Source organism: Leuresthes tenuis, unplaced genomic scaffold, assembly GCF_036924035.1.
Source record: "Leuresthes tenuis unplaced genomic scaffold, fLeuTen1.0.hap1 SCAF_6, whole genome shotgun sequence".
Lineage (NCBI taxonomy): Eukaryota > Metazoa > Chordata > Actinopteri > Atheriniformes > Atherinopsidae > Leuresthes > Leuresthes tenuis.
In genome coordinates this window covers 21,697,683-21,716,425 of record NW_027325360.1, presented here as the reverse complement: position 1 = coordinate 21,716,425, position 18,743 = coordinate 21,697,683, and the positions used below count along the sequence as shown (strand labels likewise).

Below are 18,743 nucleotides of genomic sequence, written 5' to 3'. Positions count from 1 at the left end.
CTTATCAGAAGTTTCTCCTCCCGATACATCTTAAAAGCAGTTGAAGTGGTGCCAAACCCCCCCCCCCCACACACACACACACACACACACTTTATTCTTCTTGCTGCAGACATAGTGCACAGAAATCATCAAAAATATTAGAAAAAAAGGGACACGGGGGAGAGAAATGGCAATTGTAAAACTTAAGTTGATGACTTTTTCCTGCATCCTGCTGAGATGTAAGGGTCTTTCTCAGCAGTTTTGCCTCCTACACAGATTTACTGATAGCCCTTATAAGGCAAGTATTCACTTCTGCAATCTCAACAGTATATTTGTGTCTTATGTTGCAATGGAGTGTAAGTCATTCAGAGTCAACATTTATGGTTTGTTAATTCAAGGTCACAAATTCTCAGAACCACAATTATATCATATCCCAATCTGTTAGTATTTCAACATGTTACACATGAATCATTTCCTTAAATAAAACAATCATTGTCAAATCATTAGAACTGCATTGCACTAAGTAGGTACATTATAATGAAACGCCAGTTCCAAAAAAGTTGGGATGCTAAGTAAAATGTCAATAAAAACACAATTCAATGCTTTGAATTTCCTTTGTGATAGAAAACAGAAGATATAACAGATGTTAAAACCTAGACATTTTACGATTACAGGAAAACTGTCTAGCTTGAATTTGATGGCAGCAATGCGTCTCAAAAAAGACAGTGAAAGGCTGGAAAGGTTAATTAGTGCTTACTTAAAAGAGACGGGTGAGGCAACATGTTTCAAGTAATTAGTTTAATTGGTTAGATTAAAAAAAGAGCACCTTAGAGATGCAGAGTCTCTCAGAAGTACAGATGGTTTTTCATGTTTTCACAATATTACATTACCTATAGAATATAATATCATAAAAATATTCAGAGAATCTAGAGACATCTTTGAGTTCAAAGGACGCAGTCAGAAATCAGTACTGGATGTCCATTGCATATGCTGCCTCAGGTAGCACTGCATTAAAAACAGACGAATCACTGCATTGGCTCTGGAACATTTCCGGCAATCATTATCTGTGAACACAGTTCACCGTGCCATCCACAAATGTAGGTTAAAACGTTATCATGCCAAGAAGAAACCATATGTAAATGTAATCCAGAAAAGCTGTGGAAAACCGTTCTGGAAAATTCTGTTTTGGGGGTTCAGGTTGTTATCAGATCTATGTTCAAAAGCCTGCACCTCTGATGGTATGGGGTACACTAGTGCCTGTGGAAGAGGCAACTTGTACATCTGGAGAGACACCATTAATTCTGAAAGATATATATAGGTTTTAGAGAAACATAGGCACCTATCCATCTATTACAACAGCATGGCTTTGTAGTAGAAAAGTCCAGACTTTTCATCAACTGAAAGCATTTGGTGCATCACTGAAATACAACACAGACGACTCAGGAGTGTTGAGCAGACACGAAGGGGGCAACAAAATATTAATCTCATTTAATCATTTAATGTGTTTTCATGCCTTTTCAAGTTCCTTTGTGAATATGATATTGGTTTAGGAGATTTCCAAATCATTGCAATCTGTTTTTATTTACATTTTACAGAGTGTAAAATATATAGCGAAGTAAGAGTCCTCGTGGGTATTCCCACCAATGAAGAAATGTACGTAGTTATCAGACACATTCCCACACACACACCAGTGGCATCCCTCATAAGACACATGCATGCACCTACAGGGACACACATGTATATATCCTAAAGATATCAGATTTGATAACAGGGTTCCTTTTTGCTTAAGTTTTGCAACTTTATACAGTCAGCAGAGCCTCATAAAGTCTGCTCCATGTGTTGTAGAACTATTTGTCTTTGTTACTTTTATGATGATTATTCCTCACTTTAAAGTTTGTTTATTTTCTGTTGAAAAGGGATGTTGCTGCGGGAAAGCCGTTTGAGCAGAATAATTGGCACCTTTTGATATTTTTATAAGTTTAATTCTTGTTCTAAAACACAACATACATTTCCATTATTTTTCTTACTTCAAATAAAAACTTTGCATTTGTTTTCCATAAATCAATTTATTATGCTGAGAAGCAAAAGTCCAATTATTTACAATACCTGACATGCCAACACGTCATATGTGTCTATTACTTTCTACTGTTCGAGCAGCAAAATCAAGCACAGCCAAGAGATCATGCAATATGTGGTTCACATATGAATGTTTCTTATTTTTGTCACCAGGTTCAGGTGGGAGCTTAATCTTCATGGTTACATTTATGCATGATTGAGTGACAGCAAAATGCTGAAATGAATTTGCAAGAAGAAAGTGCTCTATAAAATCTCTTCAATAAGAAAAGAGGAGAACAATGTAGTTTGAAGGGGATGAAAGGGAGTAAATGCAATTACTTAAATGACAAATGTGATTTATAAGTGTTTGAATGACATCAGAAGAGCATTTGTCATCCAATTAACTATCTAGAGCTATCGTCTCTGCTTGCAAATGTAGGAGAAACAGTTCCACTGTTGTTAAGAAATGAACAGAATCATTCGTGTTGTCTTTGTTTTCTTGCTTTGTTGAAATTTTCAGGATCTGTCAATCGCAGACATCAAAATATGGGAAGTTCACAGCGCAGGAAAAGGGCTGCCACCTCCAGACCAGAGCGTGTTTGGCCCGAAGGCGTTATTCCCTATGTCATCAGTGGTAACTTCAGTGGTAGGTAACAACAATTTAACAGAATATAACAGATGCAGTCAAGATTATTTTATTGTATTTCTTCTGGAGGTCACAAACATTTCCACAGCAATTAAATAATGAAGATAATTCTTGGATTTAGTTCATGGTGCGTCAATGATGTCTTGCTTCTGTGAGTCACAATATTTGATGAATAATATTTGTTCCTGAACCAGTTTTCAAGGTTGTTTTTTATTCACATTTAGAAGATGGGAATTGAAACAGTAAAAATTTTAAAAATACGTAAAGTGTTTTTTATATGGTTGCTTGAGTTGTTTTCTTATTTCAAAGAATGCTTGATGTGCATTAGGGAGTATGGAAACAACTTTGCAAATTTCATCTGACTTGGAAAGGATTCATATGATGTTACTCACAAGGTGTTTCTGGTCTGAACCAGCAGACAAACTGCCATGACCGAGTGGCGTCTTCCCAGATTCTACAAAATATCCCAAACATTCATACAGATTAAGATAATTGCTAGGCAAGAGCTCTCTACATCTTCAGCTTTTCGGATGTCCACCGCAGATGTTGTTTTTTCCTCTTTGAGATTTGTTCCGTGTTAGGACAACAACTTCTACTTATAGCCACTAACAACGTAGCCTGTACAATCTGTACACACTCTGGAAACAGTGCACAGCCTATTTTATTTGCTACAAACTACTCAATGGAAATGTGTCTAAGTTTGCGGCTTCAAAAGATCGCCTCAGATTTGCTTTAGTAGTGAATAGAAAATCTGACTATTGACTTAGAATATTCCCATTTTTTGAAAATAAAAACAAATACTGATCTTATGTATGGTCTAGTTATTACAGCTTTAACTCTCTTATTTAGGAAGCAGTGACATGTGATTATTAAAAAGAAAACTGAGTTTTGCTTGTTTTTAACACTATATATATATATATATATATATATATATATATATATATATATATATATATACTGTATATGAAAGATGAAAGAGTCTTGAAAAGTTTATTCCAAATTTTTCCATTCTGGGTGTTTATGAGAAAAACTTAATTCAAATAGCTCTTTATCCAAGAGCAACAGCTGTTGTCGGCTGTGCATTTAATTAATCTCGTTCTTTCTATGAAGTTCTGTGTGTGTTTTCTTGCCCTCTCTGGAAACCTATTTAGGCAGCCAGCGGGCTATATTCCGCCAAGCCATGCGGCACTGGGAGAAGCACACCTGTGTGACCTTTATAGAGAGGACCCAGGAGGAGAGCTATATTGTTTTCACTTACCGACCGTGTGGGTAAGTCAGTGGGGTTTTTAGCTCCAACATTTAAGAACTGAACAATGGTCAGCCTCTGTTGAGCCTTCTTTATCCTCTGCTAATTATTTAGTGCTTGAGTACTCTTCCTAGTCTTTTACTCAGCAGCCTTTTTACCATTGTTCATGCATTCTGTTTGCAGTCTCTCTGCAGTCAGTGAGGTGCTACTTAACCCCCTACTAGTTTTGAAAGAGGTAGCCGTTCAGTGGACTGGAATTTTCTGTGCCTCTTCCTTACACTGCATCAGTCACTGAGATTTTGTGTCATACAGGGCAGCACACAAGGGGGAGACTTCCCCAGCCTCTCCACAACCTTGTTTACCACACTCCACTGAAGTTAGGCTCAGTGTCCACTCAGCATTTCTCTTTAAACATATTCTCAGGGGAAGTGCTGGTTGAGGCTCTTGTTGTTGCTAAGCGACTGTTGACAATCTGTTTGGACATGTAGTGTCCCTTTTTTTTTTTTTAATTTATTTCATGATGAATAATTTTTTTAATTAAAACATTTGGTGCTCTTGGAAACACAAACCAAAGCAACCTATTAATTTGAGTTTTTGAGACTGTAGACTGTAGCTGAGATATTGGAGATATTTCCAGGGAACACACCAACCTCAAACAGATTTAGCCTCACACAAACCAGATACCATTTCACAATTGAGCTCTTAAACTGATTTGTGTCATTGAAGACAAATGGCTTAACAAGAATTGTCTGAAACTCACAAAACTGAGCTTTTCGCAGTCGACTATTAATAGCCACTTTTAGCCTGTTAACTGGCCTTTAGAGCAACAAGGATGACATTATCCACAGGCAACGGTGGTTAGCAGTGGGAAAGCTTGACTCTGCTGCATATTCAGCAGGCCCCCATCTGTCCTGTGCAAAGTTCAAGGCGTGTCTCAAGAGAGCCTGAGTTGGCTCGCAGTAATTAGAGAGCGGCTGTCTGGCCCACAGGGCCATTATGTGTATGCCCGTCTTGCAGACTCCCACACTGAACCTTTCATATCACATGGACATTGGGTGCTGCAGCCAGCTTCCAGCATCATTCTCAGAATTTGCACTGGCATACAGATGAATGAATGTCACTCCTGGGTGTGTGGATGATAGGCTGCTTCACATGACTCTCATGAAACAGAACAGGCTGCTGGTATTGATATTTTTTTCGTTATAACCACTGATTTTCCACTGAGTTGTTAGTAATTTATTCACCACTACTGCTTTTTGTGTTTCCACATGTTCACGGCTGCTGATTCATAGGTGTTGTTCCTATGTGGGTCGCCGCGGAGGAGGCCCCCAGGCTATATCCATCGGCAAAAATTGTGACAAATTTGGCATTGTGGTGCACGAGTTGGGTCATGTAATTGGCTTCTGGCACGAACACACGCGGCCTGATCGAGATGAGCATGTCAGCATTATCAGGGACAACATTCAACCAGGTAAGAGCACAGGGCTAGCAGCAATCCCTCAGCAATAATGTGTGAGAAATACAGTTTACATGTAGAGACAAAATTTTATTTGCACATAGACTCTGGGAAAGATTGAAGAAACAGTAGAGACCTGTAGGACATAAAGTCATTTCCAGCCTTCACTGAAGTGTTTTTAGATCTCTTGAACCACATAAAATTAATCATGACCATCGGTATTCACCTTTAAGACACATGAGGTTTCACAGTATGACTCAGTTTCATATTTCAATTGTGATTTTCCCTTTTTCTTCCCTCAGGACAGGAGTATAACTTTCTGAAGATGGAGCCGGGGGAGGTGGACTCTTTGGGAGAAGTCTATGATTTTGATAGTATCATGCACTATGCCAGGAATACATTCTCCAGGTAGGCACCAAGCCAAGTGAACATCATCTTTTTGACCCATCACCTTGTTTTTCATTTCTGCTCATAATGTGAATGTCTAGATCTGTATTGCACAAGGACTGTTCTAGCAAGCTACTGATGAGTAATATGGCTCAAATCCCAAATCTTGGTAAAAGCAAAGAATGGAACTCAGAGTTCTTCCCTACTAATAAATCACTTGAAGACTGTTGCCTGATGTAATCAGGTTTTGAAATTCCATGCTGTTAGTCTGATTTTACTCTATATAGTTTTCTTACTGTTTGACTTTAGGTGCGAAGAGGCGCAAAGTGGCTTACTGGGAGCAGAAGGGGCTTAGGTGGATCAACTACTGAAGCTTTCAGTCCTGAACAAGGGTCACTCTTGCTTTTTCTGACTTTATTTAGGCAGGGCTGCTTTTTATTACAACACTCAGTGTTAACATTGTATAGACAATTGGGGAAAGTGAAGAGGCAGAATGTGATTTATGTCATTTGGTCAAGATTAAGTCTCATTTAGCTGTTTTGGAATTTCTGAGGGTCAAATGATAATATACTTGGTGCGTGAAGTAAGTTTTAATGTCTCTAAATTTAAATTTAAGTAGTTTTACCTGTGGTATTTCCTAATGTGGCTCAGCAATATACTTTTACACTTTGTAGGATTAGCATCAAAGAAAAAAAAGTTAAATTGTTTGTCTGGGTTGTCCAACTCCTTCCCACATCATGTTCAAGTTAAGACTCCTCAACCCAGGCCCTGTTGCTTTTGCTGCAGCAGCTGCTCCAGTAAAGCAGTGTTCCTTCCAGGTAGTTGAGCTCGCCCAGAAACAGTAGCTCTGCTTAATCGTAAGAAAAAAATTTTGTGCCACCTTCAAGGCTCTGAAGTTTCTTGTAAAAGTTGTGCCACAAACCACCTCGTTATGGTCGTGTAAGCTCTTTGAAGAGGCTTCTGTGATGAGTTGTTGTCACCCTGGGCTACTGCAAAGACTTTCTTGTGAGTTTTTTCTTGCAAAGCATTTTTGCACCCTCATACACTCAGGTCTTGTAATGAATGTGTTGCTGCTAATTGTGTTTTGCATACCATGCACAATTCATTAAGCCAAAAAGTAGTGGCAGTTCATTCATGTTTAATGGAGGATTTTTTTTGCATTTTTATATTCCTAAAGCGTAAATTGGTTCCCATTACTGTTCTGACACAAACTGCTGGATACTGATAACATGTTGCTTAGAAAACCTCTGCTTGTAAAAGCAGAACTGTTTGTGTCACACTTCAAATAGCACAGCCTCATTCTCTACTCCCTGTTGGATGCTACAGGAAGCCCTGCCAGACATGGTGCTGTCATTCAGCACCATATAGGGGTGTTGTGCTGTTAGATGAAGGACCTTCCTAGAAAAATCCACACAGCGAGAAACAGACAAGGCGCCTAACTCTGGTAATCTAAACCTGTGGTTATTTGCCAGCTGGGTGACTGCAAAGCCTAAATAAAACTCTGGAAAGACGTTGACTCTGATTCAGCTTCTGATTTGTAATTACAAAAGCTTCACTGCAATCACGGTAAAGTGGATTCTTGGCAGCTTGGCCACATACAAGCTGTGATAACTGCACTTCAAATGATTATTAGGGTTGCCTGCTCATGTGACTTTCAAGACTTAAGTGTTGTTTATGAAAACTGCATTTTTGCTCCTGGCTTTGTTGTTTAAATGAGCAGCTGCAGGAGCAGTCGCTCATTATTTGCACTGTTCTGCCTATGGCAGTTACGCTGTGACAGCACTCAGTAAGTCAGAGCTGGTGTAATGTGATCTCTGGGCACACAAACGTAGAAGCAAAAAAACAAGTAAGCCCAGACTATGATCATTACTACCTCAGTCTGATATAGGAACCAGCTGTTTGCTCTTCCTACTTGGCCTTCTTTGTCGGCTGAATATATATATCCCACACCACTGGTTCTCCTGGTTTACCCTCTCACTGTAGTGGCCTCTTCCCAGATCTGCTGCGTGCTCTGGTGGCAAAAAGATTCTGGGAAGCAGAGAGGGAATCTTTGTGTAAAAGGAGGCTGAGGCTGGATGTAGGCCAAAGCACAGAAATTCCTGTCTGGCCCCGTGTATCTAAACTGCAGGTTGACAATGCAGTTCACTCAGTATAGAGCCAAAGTAATCTTCGCTTTTCACAGAGTTTGAATTTGTTTAATTTTAGTGTTGATTTCTGCACAGGAAAATGAAAGAACAGGGCTGTAGAAACATCTGGTGTATATATAGACTACGAAACATTATACTCCGCCGCAACTGATCCATTGTTGTTTTAATGACTGTTGTAGAGAAAGATTTTAGCTCATATTGGATTTCAATCAGTTCAGCACATGTAGTGTTGCCTGTCATAGGCCAGGATCTGGACTTAACCTTTTAATCTTTTTGGTTTTCACTATGCTTTACAGCTTGCTGCACAATAGGGCAGTCCGGTCTTTTTTGTGAGGTAATCCACCCTGCTCTGTTTTCAGTCCAGCTCTGTTCCTAATTTGTGGAACTGTACTGATCAATACAACTGCTTAGAAATAGAAGAATGGCCGCCACTGTTGGAGAATGTTTCACACAGCTGTATTAGCAGACGTGGGGCTCCTGTTAGCTTTTCTCAAGTCACTCCACGCACTTTTTCTGTAGCACTGATTGGCTGATTTACCTGTGTCAATGTCGCTCTTTGTTGCGCCGTTGTTAGTCAGGGTATTTGCTCTGTGTTTTACGGTAAATCACCGTGGGAAGCAAGGGCCTTTGCCGTGGGTGTTGTTCGGCAGATTTCATGGTTTGTCTTGATGTTGTGCTGTGTCTCCTGGGGACGCGCAGGATTGATCCCATGCGTTTTGTCTGGCTTGTGTTACCAAACTCATAGCTCAACCCCCCCCCCCCGCCCCCCCTCTCTAACTCTAACCCCCCCAGAGATAGTTTTCAGGACGGATGCATGGAGCAATGCCAACTCAAATAGAGACTTGCTTGTGGATCCTTTGTTTGTTCTGACACTGTCTTGAGTGGCATTTTTTTTTCTTCCAGCGGCCAGCATACAGGCTCCTGGAGGCTCACAGACATGCAGGCAGGCAGAGTCTGAACTGTTAGCTCAGGCTGCTCTGTTTGCACATGCTTGGAGTTGATAGGCATGTCACCATGGGAACAGCCAGGGAGCCAGGTCATTTATCTCTGATACTTTGAAAAATGAAGATGATAATCACGCAAAGTGCCAAATGAGGCAGCGCTAAGGAGGAGAGACTTTTTGTACTACCTGTTCTATGCTGCTATTTTATATCCATCAGATTTTTAACCGATCACTTTCCTAGTTTTCATTTTGAGCAAGAATGTTGCCAGTGTTCACAGATCATGCAATTTATTTTGATCGCTCAGTAACTGTGGATAAGGATTTAAGCTCTTAGTTCAGGTCCACGTGTCTTGTAAACAAGTGAGTGAAGAATGATCACAGTGTTAACCTCTGAAACCAACCATGTGACCTCAAAGAAAGACTGAGAGACTGTAAGAGACCACAACTATCTGCCAGATAGATTCAAAAAGATTCAAAATAGACAATAAATGAAAATGAATACGTATGATACATTATGAGATTCCCAGTTTACACACACAAATTTAACCTTTTTTATTAATTTTCATTTGATGTTTATATCAGAAATTTCACATTTATAGTTGTTAGACTTTGTAACTGAAAATGTGTATTGGTGTTCTGAAGCTTTGTTTAGATGCCAATCCAAAGACAACATGAGTGTGCGCTTTCTGTGTCCCTCTCGTGTGGTTGTTGCATTGACTGAATTTTTCTACAGACCACATTTTCTTTTGCTTTGTCGTGATGGACGTTGCTCGTTTTAATGTTGGTGTTTAGAAACCTTAATCCTTAAGAAACAGTTGATACTGGTGAAGATGACTGTGATTTATTGCACTAATTGATGGTACACTAAATTAATCCTTAAGCACACGTATTTGGCATTGTGTGCGCATTTTGGAAAGTCTTGCAGGATTGTGAGCATGCAGTCTGGTTTTCATGCAGTATTAACACCTATCTCTCTCTCTGAATAACAGAGGCATCTTCCTGGACACCATCCTGCCACGTTACGACGTGAACGGAGTGCGCCCATCCATTGGTCAGAGAACCAGGCTTAGCAAAGGGGATATTGCACAGGCGCGCAAACTCTACAAATGCTCCAGTAAGACCAAAATGACAGATCCTGTCTGCTATGGGTTTTCCTATCTATTTTTGCATGTGTGCACAACATAACCCTGAGAGAGGTCCATAGCTCCTCCTGGCCTCCCCAGATGTGGCTCACACTGTTTGCATCTACTATTGATGTGGTGTGGTTCCTTGGCTACAGCGTCCGAGTCTCCCAAGCTGGGAGGAGTGTAAACACAACCCAAGGACAAGATGTTTTCATCACTCTTTCCCAGATAAATGCAAAAGAACAACTTGTCTTGTGAATGCAATGGTTAAAGTAATTCTTTCGAGAGGGCAGTCATGTCTACAAATCATTGTTTGTCCAATGTAAACTGTGTAGCTGTGCTCACAGCCTGACGCTTTTCTGAATCACACAGTTTGTTTTTGCTTCCAAAAAGGAGGAGGGATTAAATGCTGATGAGATAAACAGAATTTCTGATATCAACAGATATACATTAAAGAATAGACTCCTGCCTAATAAATCTGATGTCAGACAGTTAATTTCAAGTTGAGTCGCAGTAGCTGAGCCGCCAGCCTCATATTAAAACTCAACAAATAAACTGTGGCATGTCACCAAAGATAGACCAGTAAGTATGGTTTTAAAGTAGAACTTAAATTTTTAACTATAAATTGATATGTGTGTGTCAGTGCCAGCATTCTGTCTTTTTAATCACAGCTATCTTAGCCTCCTGAGGAAGAGTGGATGATGTGGCGCACATTGTGGGGGATGAGGTAGTGAGTTTCTCCACGTATTGTAGGAAAAAAAGATCCTTAAAGAGCCACAGATCTCCCATTCAAGAAGCATTCCTGGGAGCATTTGTCATACCTGTTGTGTGCCTGTGTGCTGGTTATTGGTTTAAGATTGTCAGACCTCTGCCAAGCATTATGACACACTACTGGTAGTTCAGGGCTCATTGCTTTGTTGCTTACACGCAATCCTAAAGAGAAACAATAAATCCAAACAGGCAAGGAAGATGTTTTCTTAACTCCTGCTAAATGCAGCCCAAAGTAAAAATAGCCCAGAGGTAATTGTGAATGCATAAACGGTTCTGAAGAATGACAACTGAAGCTACCCGAGTGCTTTCTGTTATTTCCTCTGTGACTTAATGAAACACATATTTCCCCCACTTGGCAGGAGCCTCCCTCTGTCCCTGTATGAGGCAGTGTATTGTGTTTGGATCCTTGCACACTTGAACACTTAAGTTTTGCCAGTCAAACTGAGGGCTGTTTTCTTCTTTTTTTAATTATTTTTTTCTTTTCTCTGGCAACTCATACATAATGCATCACATCATCAAGAGGGCTGGGTTATTTATAAAGGGCCAGGTTTATTTTCAGAGGACGCTCGGAGATCTCGTCTCGCACTCTATTCCATTTGTGTGATCATCATCTGGAGTAGGTGGGGGAAGGGATGGTTGAGATGCGGGGTTGTGGGTAATAATATCAGCAGATGTGCCTTTGAACATAGAAGAGCTGCCCTTTGTTTCACATCCAGTGTTATAATTCCAGCATCCAACATCTGTGTCTGTAGCCAGGTTTTAGGGAGTTCACTTCAGAGCTTGAAAAGTTGTTTTCTGGCAGAGACTGACTGGCAATGTGTCGTACTGATCAGGCCTGACATGCTGCTCTGTGTGTGTTGTGTACGTGGATAGGATGTGGGGACAGTCTCCAGGACAGCAGTGGGAACTTCTCCTCACCTGGCTTCCCTAACGGATATTCAGCCTACATGCACTGCATCTGGAGAATATCAGTCACACCAGGGGAAAAGGTACGAGCATATGGAAAGTGGCAGATCAGCTTTGAGATTCCTGAAAGCAACAACCATTGACTGCCTATGTGGCCTAATTTCTCTTACTAGTCATTACAGTTTATGATTTAGAGTTTCAGGAAAAAAAACAACTTCAATCCTAAAACTCCTCTCCAAATACTTTATTATTATTACATTATTTTCAAGGAATATTCTTTCGGATTTTGTGTTTTGTAAAATCTATTTCTATAAAGATCATGTGTCGACGAGTTTTTACTTACTTGCAACAAAACTTTGATTACATATAGTATTAATCTAGATCTCATACATCTCATATTTTGCCCACCACAAGAAAATGACATCATAAAATATGTTTTACTAAATATAGCAGAATTTTCCCCTTTTTTTATGACATTCAATTCACTGAAATGATTTGAAAGTGAAAATAATTTTTTTGGAAAAATGTGGCTCTTTGCATCATGTTTGTCTGCTATAAATAGCAACACCTTTTTATTTAAAGGAATTTTGAAATACCTCTTATTTTAAATACATTTAAAAACAATAATAATAGGAGAACATAACATCTAGTTTTTTAGCTATACTAATACTACATCGACCAAACGATTATGGAGAATAAAGAAAAACTTTGTGGTGACAGTGTTTATTTTGTTATTATTTTTCGTTGAGTTCTGAATTGTGGCCAAGTTGGCATGGAACAACTGTTATATTTATCTGAGGCTCTCTAGTATATGACCTTTTGCCCTTTCCGTGTCAGTAATCACCTTTTCTTGCTTTTTAAGATCATTTTGAACTTCACCTCCATGGATTTGTACAGGAGTCACTTGTGTTGGTATGACCATGTGGAGATCCGAGATGGATACTGGAGGAAGGCACCTCTTAAAGGTCAGTTTTGACTACAGACAGATACACCCCCTCATACATTTTGTAATACGAGGACTGACAGTATTGACAGAGGAAGAAGGGTTTTATGTGTATTAGTGATCGACTGATACAGGTTTTTCTAAGGCTGATGCCTTGACATCAGTCTCAACCAATCCCCGATATGTGCTGACGATTTTTTTTTTTTTGGGGCTGATTCTTGAAGCCAATATTGGTTTTTCTCCCTCCATTTACATGATAAAAATGACACAATGATAACAAATGTTACACAAGTCTCAATTTAAATGAAAAAATAAACATTTATTAACAAAACAAACTAAACATATTAACAATAGCAAATAATGTAGAACATTTAAATGTATAACAATAGAAATAAACATCTTAACACTTAAATGTTTGTGCACTTTACTTAGCAGCATGAGGCCTTTGTAGTGCAAATGACCTTCCTGAGAAGATTTTTTTTAAAGAAATTTGAACAATCGCTAATGTGCTAATTGATCGGCGAACGCACGCATGTATCGGCCGATGCCGATACAAGTAAAAAACGCAAATATCGTCCCGATATATTGGCCGGACGATGTATTAGTCGACCTCTGATGTGTATTTGATAAGTGTACAGAGCAGCGCTTTGATCTCTTTCACGTTTTCACACTGAATCATATTATCAATTGATTTCACAATCATTAAATCCTACTACATTATACATTTAGTTCTTGTCATTTTTGATATTATCGAGCACGGCCCCTCACTTCCTGTTTCATCATCCCATAATACGTTTCTTTGAGCATTTAGGGCTATTGCAGGTGTCATGATGATCTAATCTTTGATTACGTTTATGTGTCCTCACCTGTGACCCAGGCCGTTTCTGTGGTGATAAGCTGCCTGAGCCAATCATCTCCACTGACAGTCGACTGTGGATTGAGTTCCGCAGCAGCAGTAACTGGGTGGGAAAAGGTTTCTCCGCTGTTTACGAGGGTAAGCACCTATATACTACTCTCCCTGCACCCTTTCCCAGCATGTTACTCATCTGACTGAATTCATAAGCAGTCACACATCCAGCAATGTGCCTAGACGCCGAAGCAATATGCACAGTTTTTGGCTCTTCTGCTGCCGATGTGTCAGGCGCTTTACGCTGCATTAATCAGATTTTGGCTGGCCCTCACATTTAGCCCCATTGTTTCCAGACCAAACAAGGAATGATGTGTATATATGTGTGCAACCATTTGTGTAAATCAGTGAATCAACTGTAAGGGCGATTTCTTTCACAGGCGTGTACTGATGATATTGCTCTCGAGAGAGCTCAGTGTTGGTTTTTATTGTTTTTACTGTCTCATGCAGCCATCTGTGGCGGGGAGGTGAAGAAGGATAATGGCCAGATTCAGTCCCCCAACTATCCCGATGACTACAGACCCAATAAAGTGTGCATATGGAAGATTTCTGTCACACAGGGCTACCATGTGGGCCTCACCTTCCAGTCTTTCGAGGTACAACAATATCATACATTATTTACTGAAATAATGTTTGTTTCTTCTTTTGTGTATTTTTCTTCTTTTTTTTTTTTTAATTCCAAACCTTCTTCCTTTCTTTAGATTGAGAGACATGACAGCTGTGCTTATGACTACTTGGAGGTGCGTGATGGGATCTCTGAAAACAGTCCTCTGCTGGGTCGCTTCTGTGGCTACGACAAGCCAGATGACATTAAAACCAGCTCCAACCATCTGTGGATGAAATTTGTTTCAGATGGATCTGTCAACAAGGCTGGCTTTGCAGCCAACTTCTTCAAAGGTGAGGGATCAAAGGGTGCAAACATTTTAGAAAAAATGTGAACATCTGTATATGTGACATGTTCCGGGAAGCCCTCTGCCATACTTTTGTTCTGCTTGCACCTTTTGGTTCTGTGCAACAAGCTTTTCCTGGCTCTGCTGTTGCTTTGGAGGGTTTCTCTTGTAAGCTATTGAACCAGGGGGGCCAACTGAAAGGGCCCTAACATATCTTTGTGTTTCCAGAGACGGATGAGTGCTCCAAACCGGACAACGGTCGCTGTGAGCAACGCTGTGTCAACACACTAGGCAGCTACAAGTGTGCCTGTGACCCAGGCTATGAGCTGGCTGCTGACAAGCGCAGCTGTGAGGGTAAGTATAGGGAGGACAGTCAGCAGCTCTGCTCACCATGTCATTTACACCCTAAAGCACTTTACACTGTTAGCCACCCAAATGTAAAAAGTACAGTCATTCACAAAAGCCTGAAAAGATGCCAGCAGAGATGGCTGTGCTTTTAGAGATTTGTGATAGAACAACGCAAGCTTTATTTTTGTCTCAAATTATAGGTTGTATTTTTCAGAGCTAAGTGCTAGTTTACAACCTGGGTCATTTTACCACTTATCCCATGTCTGCCCCAAGAGGAAGTCAAACATCACTTCAACTTTGGTGTACATATGAGCTTAAAAAATTTAAACAACAACGTAGTCCCAAAAAAGATTTTAAAAGAAATATTCAATAAAATTCTGATCTCTTTGTTAATATTTAATAATAATGATAATAAATAACATGTATAATAGGAGATGCACTCACATGCTACCCTTATGCAAGGATATGGTATCAGTAAAGCATAAATAATGCTTATTAACATGACAAAGTGTTTTTTTTAAATATATATAAATTGAAACTATGTTTACATGCTGTAAAAAAAAAAAAATAATAATAATAGGCATCTATAGCTAGATATTTTTTATTTTCATGGCTCCAGCATTTCATTATTGTGCATATGTAATCTCATAATCCACGTGTCAACACAGCTTTTGTTGCAGCCACAAAGGATCAACAGTACACTTTCATTTCAACTAAGAATAGTCAGGTGAGGGACTGTGCAGTGCCAGTATTTGTAACAGGGTGTGCATTGCATAACTGATATAAAGCTTGTCTTAAGTTCTTGGCAGGAAGGTCAGGCTGTCATCAGGGTAATTTAAAAAAAAAACAAAAGCAAAACAGTATTTACAGAACAGAGAAAATGTATTTTAAAGGGCAATGTAACATTTGGGATGTGCTGCTAAAACGTGGTCATTTCATTTATTTTTTAGTCGGCACATCTGCATCTCTTTCTGTTAAGCTAACTGTTGTCCTTGTCTCCTCCCTTTTTGTGTTTTCTACCTAGCTGCCTGTGGAGGCTTCATTACCAAGCTGAATGGCTCGATCACCAGTCCAGGATGGCCCAGAGAGTATCCTCCAAACAAGAACTGCATCTGGCAGTTGGTTGCCCCCACACAATATCGCATCACTCTGCTCTTTGACGTCTTCGAGACTGAGGGCAATGACGTGAGCAATTGGGTTATTATGAATCGACATGGGGTGGGTTTGTTCTGTGCTTTCTTCCTTATTGCCCCACATCTCTTCACTCTGACTTCTTGTGAAAACCCTGCATCTGTGTCCTGTCAAATATTTTCCACTCCTCCTTGTGTTTCATAATTAAAAAACCAAACAAAATGTCCCAGCCTTCTCACATGCTCTGTTTCTCTGCACAGGTTTGTAAGTATGACTATGTAGAGGTGCGCAGCGGACTCTCAGCCGACTCAAGGCTACATGGGAAGTTCTGTGGGGCAGAGAAACCAGAAGCTATCACTTCTCAGTACAACAACATGCGCATTGAGTTCAAATCAGACAATACAGTGTCCAAAAAGGGCTTCAAAGCCCAGTTCTTTTCAGGTGAGTTATAGCAGTGTTATTTTTTTTGTTTTTTGTTTTTTTCTCTCACGTCACTTGACAGAGCTTCGATCTGTCAAAGTGAAGAGCCACAAATGTGTCCTCTGTTCTTCCTCAGACAAAGATGAGTGCTCTAAGGAGAACGGGGGCTGTCAGCATGAGTGTGTCAACACCTTTGGGAGCTACAGCTGTCAGTGTAGGAGTGGTTTTGTGCTGCATGAGAACAAGCACGACTGTAAAGAAGGTATTTCACCACAGATTTTCCTCAGTTTGATGCGCTGACACGTTTACCTGTATGGTTAGTGAGAGTATACTTAAATTTGAGCTCAGTCTAAATGTTTGGCTGTTCTGTATTAGCTGCAGACCAGTGTTGACTCAGTGATGTATTTATTTTGTTTCTTTTTTGCAGCTGGCTGTGATCACACTGTGAATAGTGTAAGTGGTGTCATTACCAGTCCCAATTGGCCGGATAAATATCCCAGCAAGAAAGCATGCACCTGGGCGCTCACCACAACTCCAGGCCACCGCATCAAAATCGTATGTGCCACTCCTCCTGCATTATCTGGTTGATAATTTCACTCACCACTTGTGTTTATTTATGTGTGCCTTATCAGAGTAATTGTACTGTTAGATTTACAAGGGACATCTGTGTTTACTGTGTTCATGTTAGAAACTGTTACAGTAATTACTGTAACATTGATGATATGTGGCTCCCCCTTCTGTTACTGCCTGCATTGTTGTTCACTGTGCTGCAGATGTAGAGCACAGCTCATAGAATCACAAACAAGTGCTACAAGTATCTGTTTTTAAATGACTTCAGTCCTCCACTCAGAACTTTCTTATGCAGCATATAATTCACTGCAACAAAACTGTCATATAAAAAAAGATCAAATATGTCAGTGTCCATCATTTAATCTCAATCATCATCATCTTGTTCTCTGATAGGCTTTTAATGAGATCGACCTGGAGGCCCACCTGGAATGTGCTTATGACCACATTGAGATTTATGACGGGCGAGATACAAAAGCAAGCTCCCTCGGCCGCTTCTGTGGCACCAAGAAACCCTCACCCATCACATCTAGCAGCAACAAGTTGTTTATTCGTTTTTTCTCTGATAACTCTGTCCAGAAAAAAGGCTTTGAAGCTTCCCATTCTGCAGGTAAGAATGTTATAACAGAAATCAGTTTGACTTCTGGACTTAATGCATTAGTTGGATGCATTTAAAGCTCATCAGGACTTGATTAAATTTACTAAACTCCGTTTAACTTCAGAACATGTTTAAGGATTCTTTGTATCCGTTTGACTCTAGACTAAAAATCCTTTTTTTTTTTCTTCTTATAAACTTGACTAAACTTAACTGTCCAGAGTGTGGAGGTCGTCTAAAGGCCGAGGTCAAAACCAAGGACCTGTTCTCCCATGCTCAGTTTGGGGATAATAACTATCCCGGAGCCTCTGACTGTCAGTGGGTGATTTCAGCTGAGAAAGGCTATGGCGTGGAGCTCATCTTCCAGACCTTTGAGATTGAGGAGGAGGCTGACTGCGGTTACGACTACATGGAGCTCTTTGATGGAGCTGACACAAAGTCTCCACGGCTGGGACGTTACTGTGGCTCAGGGGTAAAAAAAAAAAAAAAAGTCTATTAATCTCTCCTCTCTGAATGTCATTTCTTGTGAAAAAAAAAATAGACTGTAAATTTTAGCCCTTTATTTTGTTTTAAAGTGTAACAGGAGTGTTCAGATGAGTGTTTTGGGATTACATCTGCTCTTGAGTTACTTATTTTGGTTGCCTGTAATTGTGTGACTTTGTGAACCACCCAAGAGTTTTTGATTCCAGTCCACAGCTAAATCACTTAAAGATCCTCTGAGTTTGGGAGTGTTGCTGTGGAGGTGGTTGTAGGTCAACGCAAGCAGTAACTCTCTTGGTGTTGAAAGATCATCAGAGTTCACAGCATGGGATTAGAAGTTCAAAACAATCACCTAATGCTGATATTGCTGTTAGAGTGTGGAACAATGAGGCCAACAGGGATTAGAAACACGAGAATCTTCAGGTCAGAAAGTAGTTTGATTCAATTTACATGCTTCATTAATAATCCAGCCTCTTATTCCTCCATGTTCCTATGAATTATCTGCTTGAGGGGACATTGCACCCTCAGTACCTTTGGGAGCAGCTCAATCAAGTTTCCTTTTATAAAACAGGTTGAAATAAACTGACACCGTTCAGTCCAAAGTAGGGTGAAAACTCATTTATGATGCGGGGAGACTTTCTTTTAGCCCCAGGCTTTTTCTCAGCAGAGGCAGACCTTATCTGGGTGTACAATAAAAATGGTCGGCTGCTTTCTTCTTATGTTTTAAATCTCTTTGCCGAGAGTTATGGGCCATTGTAGATACAGTATATTTTTAATGTTGACTGGCAGCTTTAATCAGCGG

The 18,743-nt window shown here is 40.0% G+C and overlaps 1 protein-coding gene across 1 annotated transcript in view; it reads left to right on the top strand.

The window, feature by feature from the left end:
• The window catches only part of bmp1a (bone morphogenetic protein 1a), a 30,378-nt gene that overhangs the window by 9,595 nt on the left and 2,040 nt on the right, over nt 1-18,743 (top strand). The window contains exons 3-19 of the mRNA XM_072388208.1: nt 2,555-2,680; nt 3,832-3,949; nt 5,219-5,397; nt 5,685-5,790; nt 9,849-9,973; nt 11,628-11,743; nt 12,523-12,625; nt 13,481-13,597; nt 13,961-14,106; nt 14,212-14,407; nt 14,629-14,754; nt 15,773-15,933; nt 16,140-16,320; nt 16,436-16,561; nt 16,727-16,854; nt 17,263-17,476; nt 17,683-17,933. Of these exons, the coding sequence (XP_072244309.1) occupies nt 2,555-2,680; nt 3,832-3,949; nt 5,219-5,397; nt 5,685-5,790; nt 9,849-9,973; nt 11,628-11,743; nt 12,523-12,625; nt 13,481-13,597; nt 13,961-14,106; nt 14,212-14,407; nt 14,629-14,754; nt 15,773-15,933; nt 16,140-16,320; nt 16,436-16,561; nt 16,727-16,854; nt 17,263-17,476; nt 17,683-17,933 (2,519 nt within the window). The remainder of the gene's footprint in view (nt 1-2,554; nt 2,681-3,831; nt 3,950-5,218; nt 5,398-5,684; nt 5,791-9,848; nt 9,974-11,627; nt 11,744-12,522; nt 12,626-13,480; nt 13,598-13,960; nt 14,107-14,211; nt 14,408-14,628; nt 14,755-15,772; nt 15,934-16,139; nt 16,321-16,435; nt 16,562-16,726; nt 16,855-17,262; nt 17,477-17,682; nt 17,934-18,743) is intronic.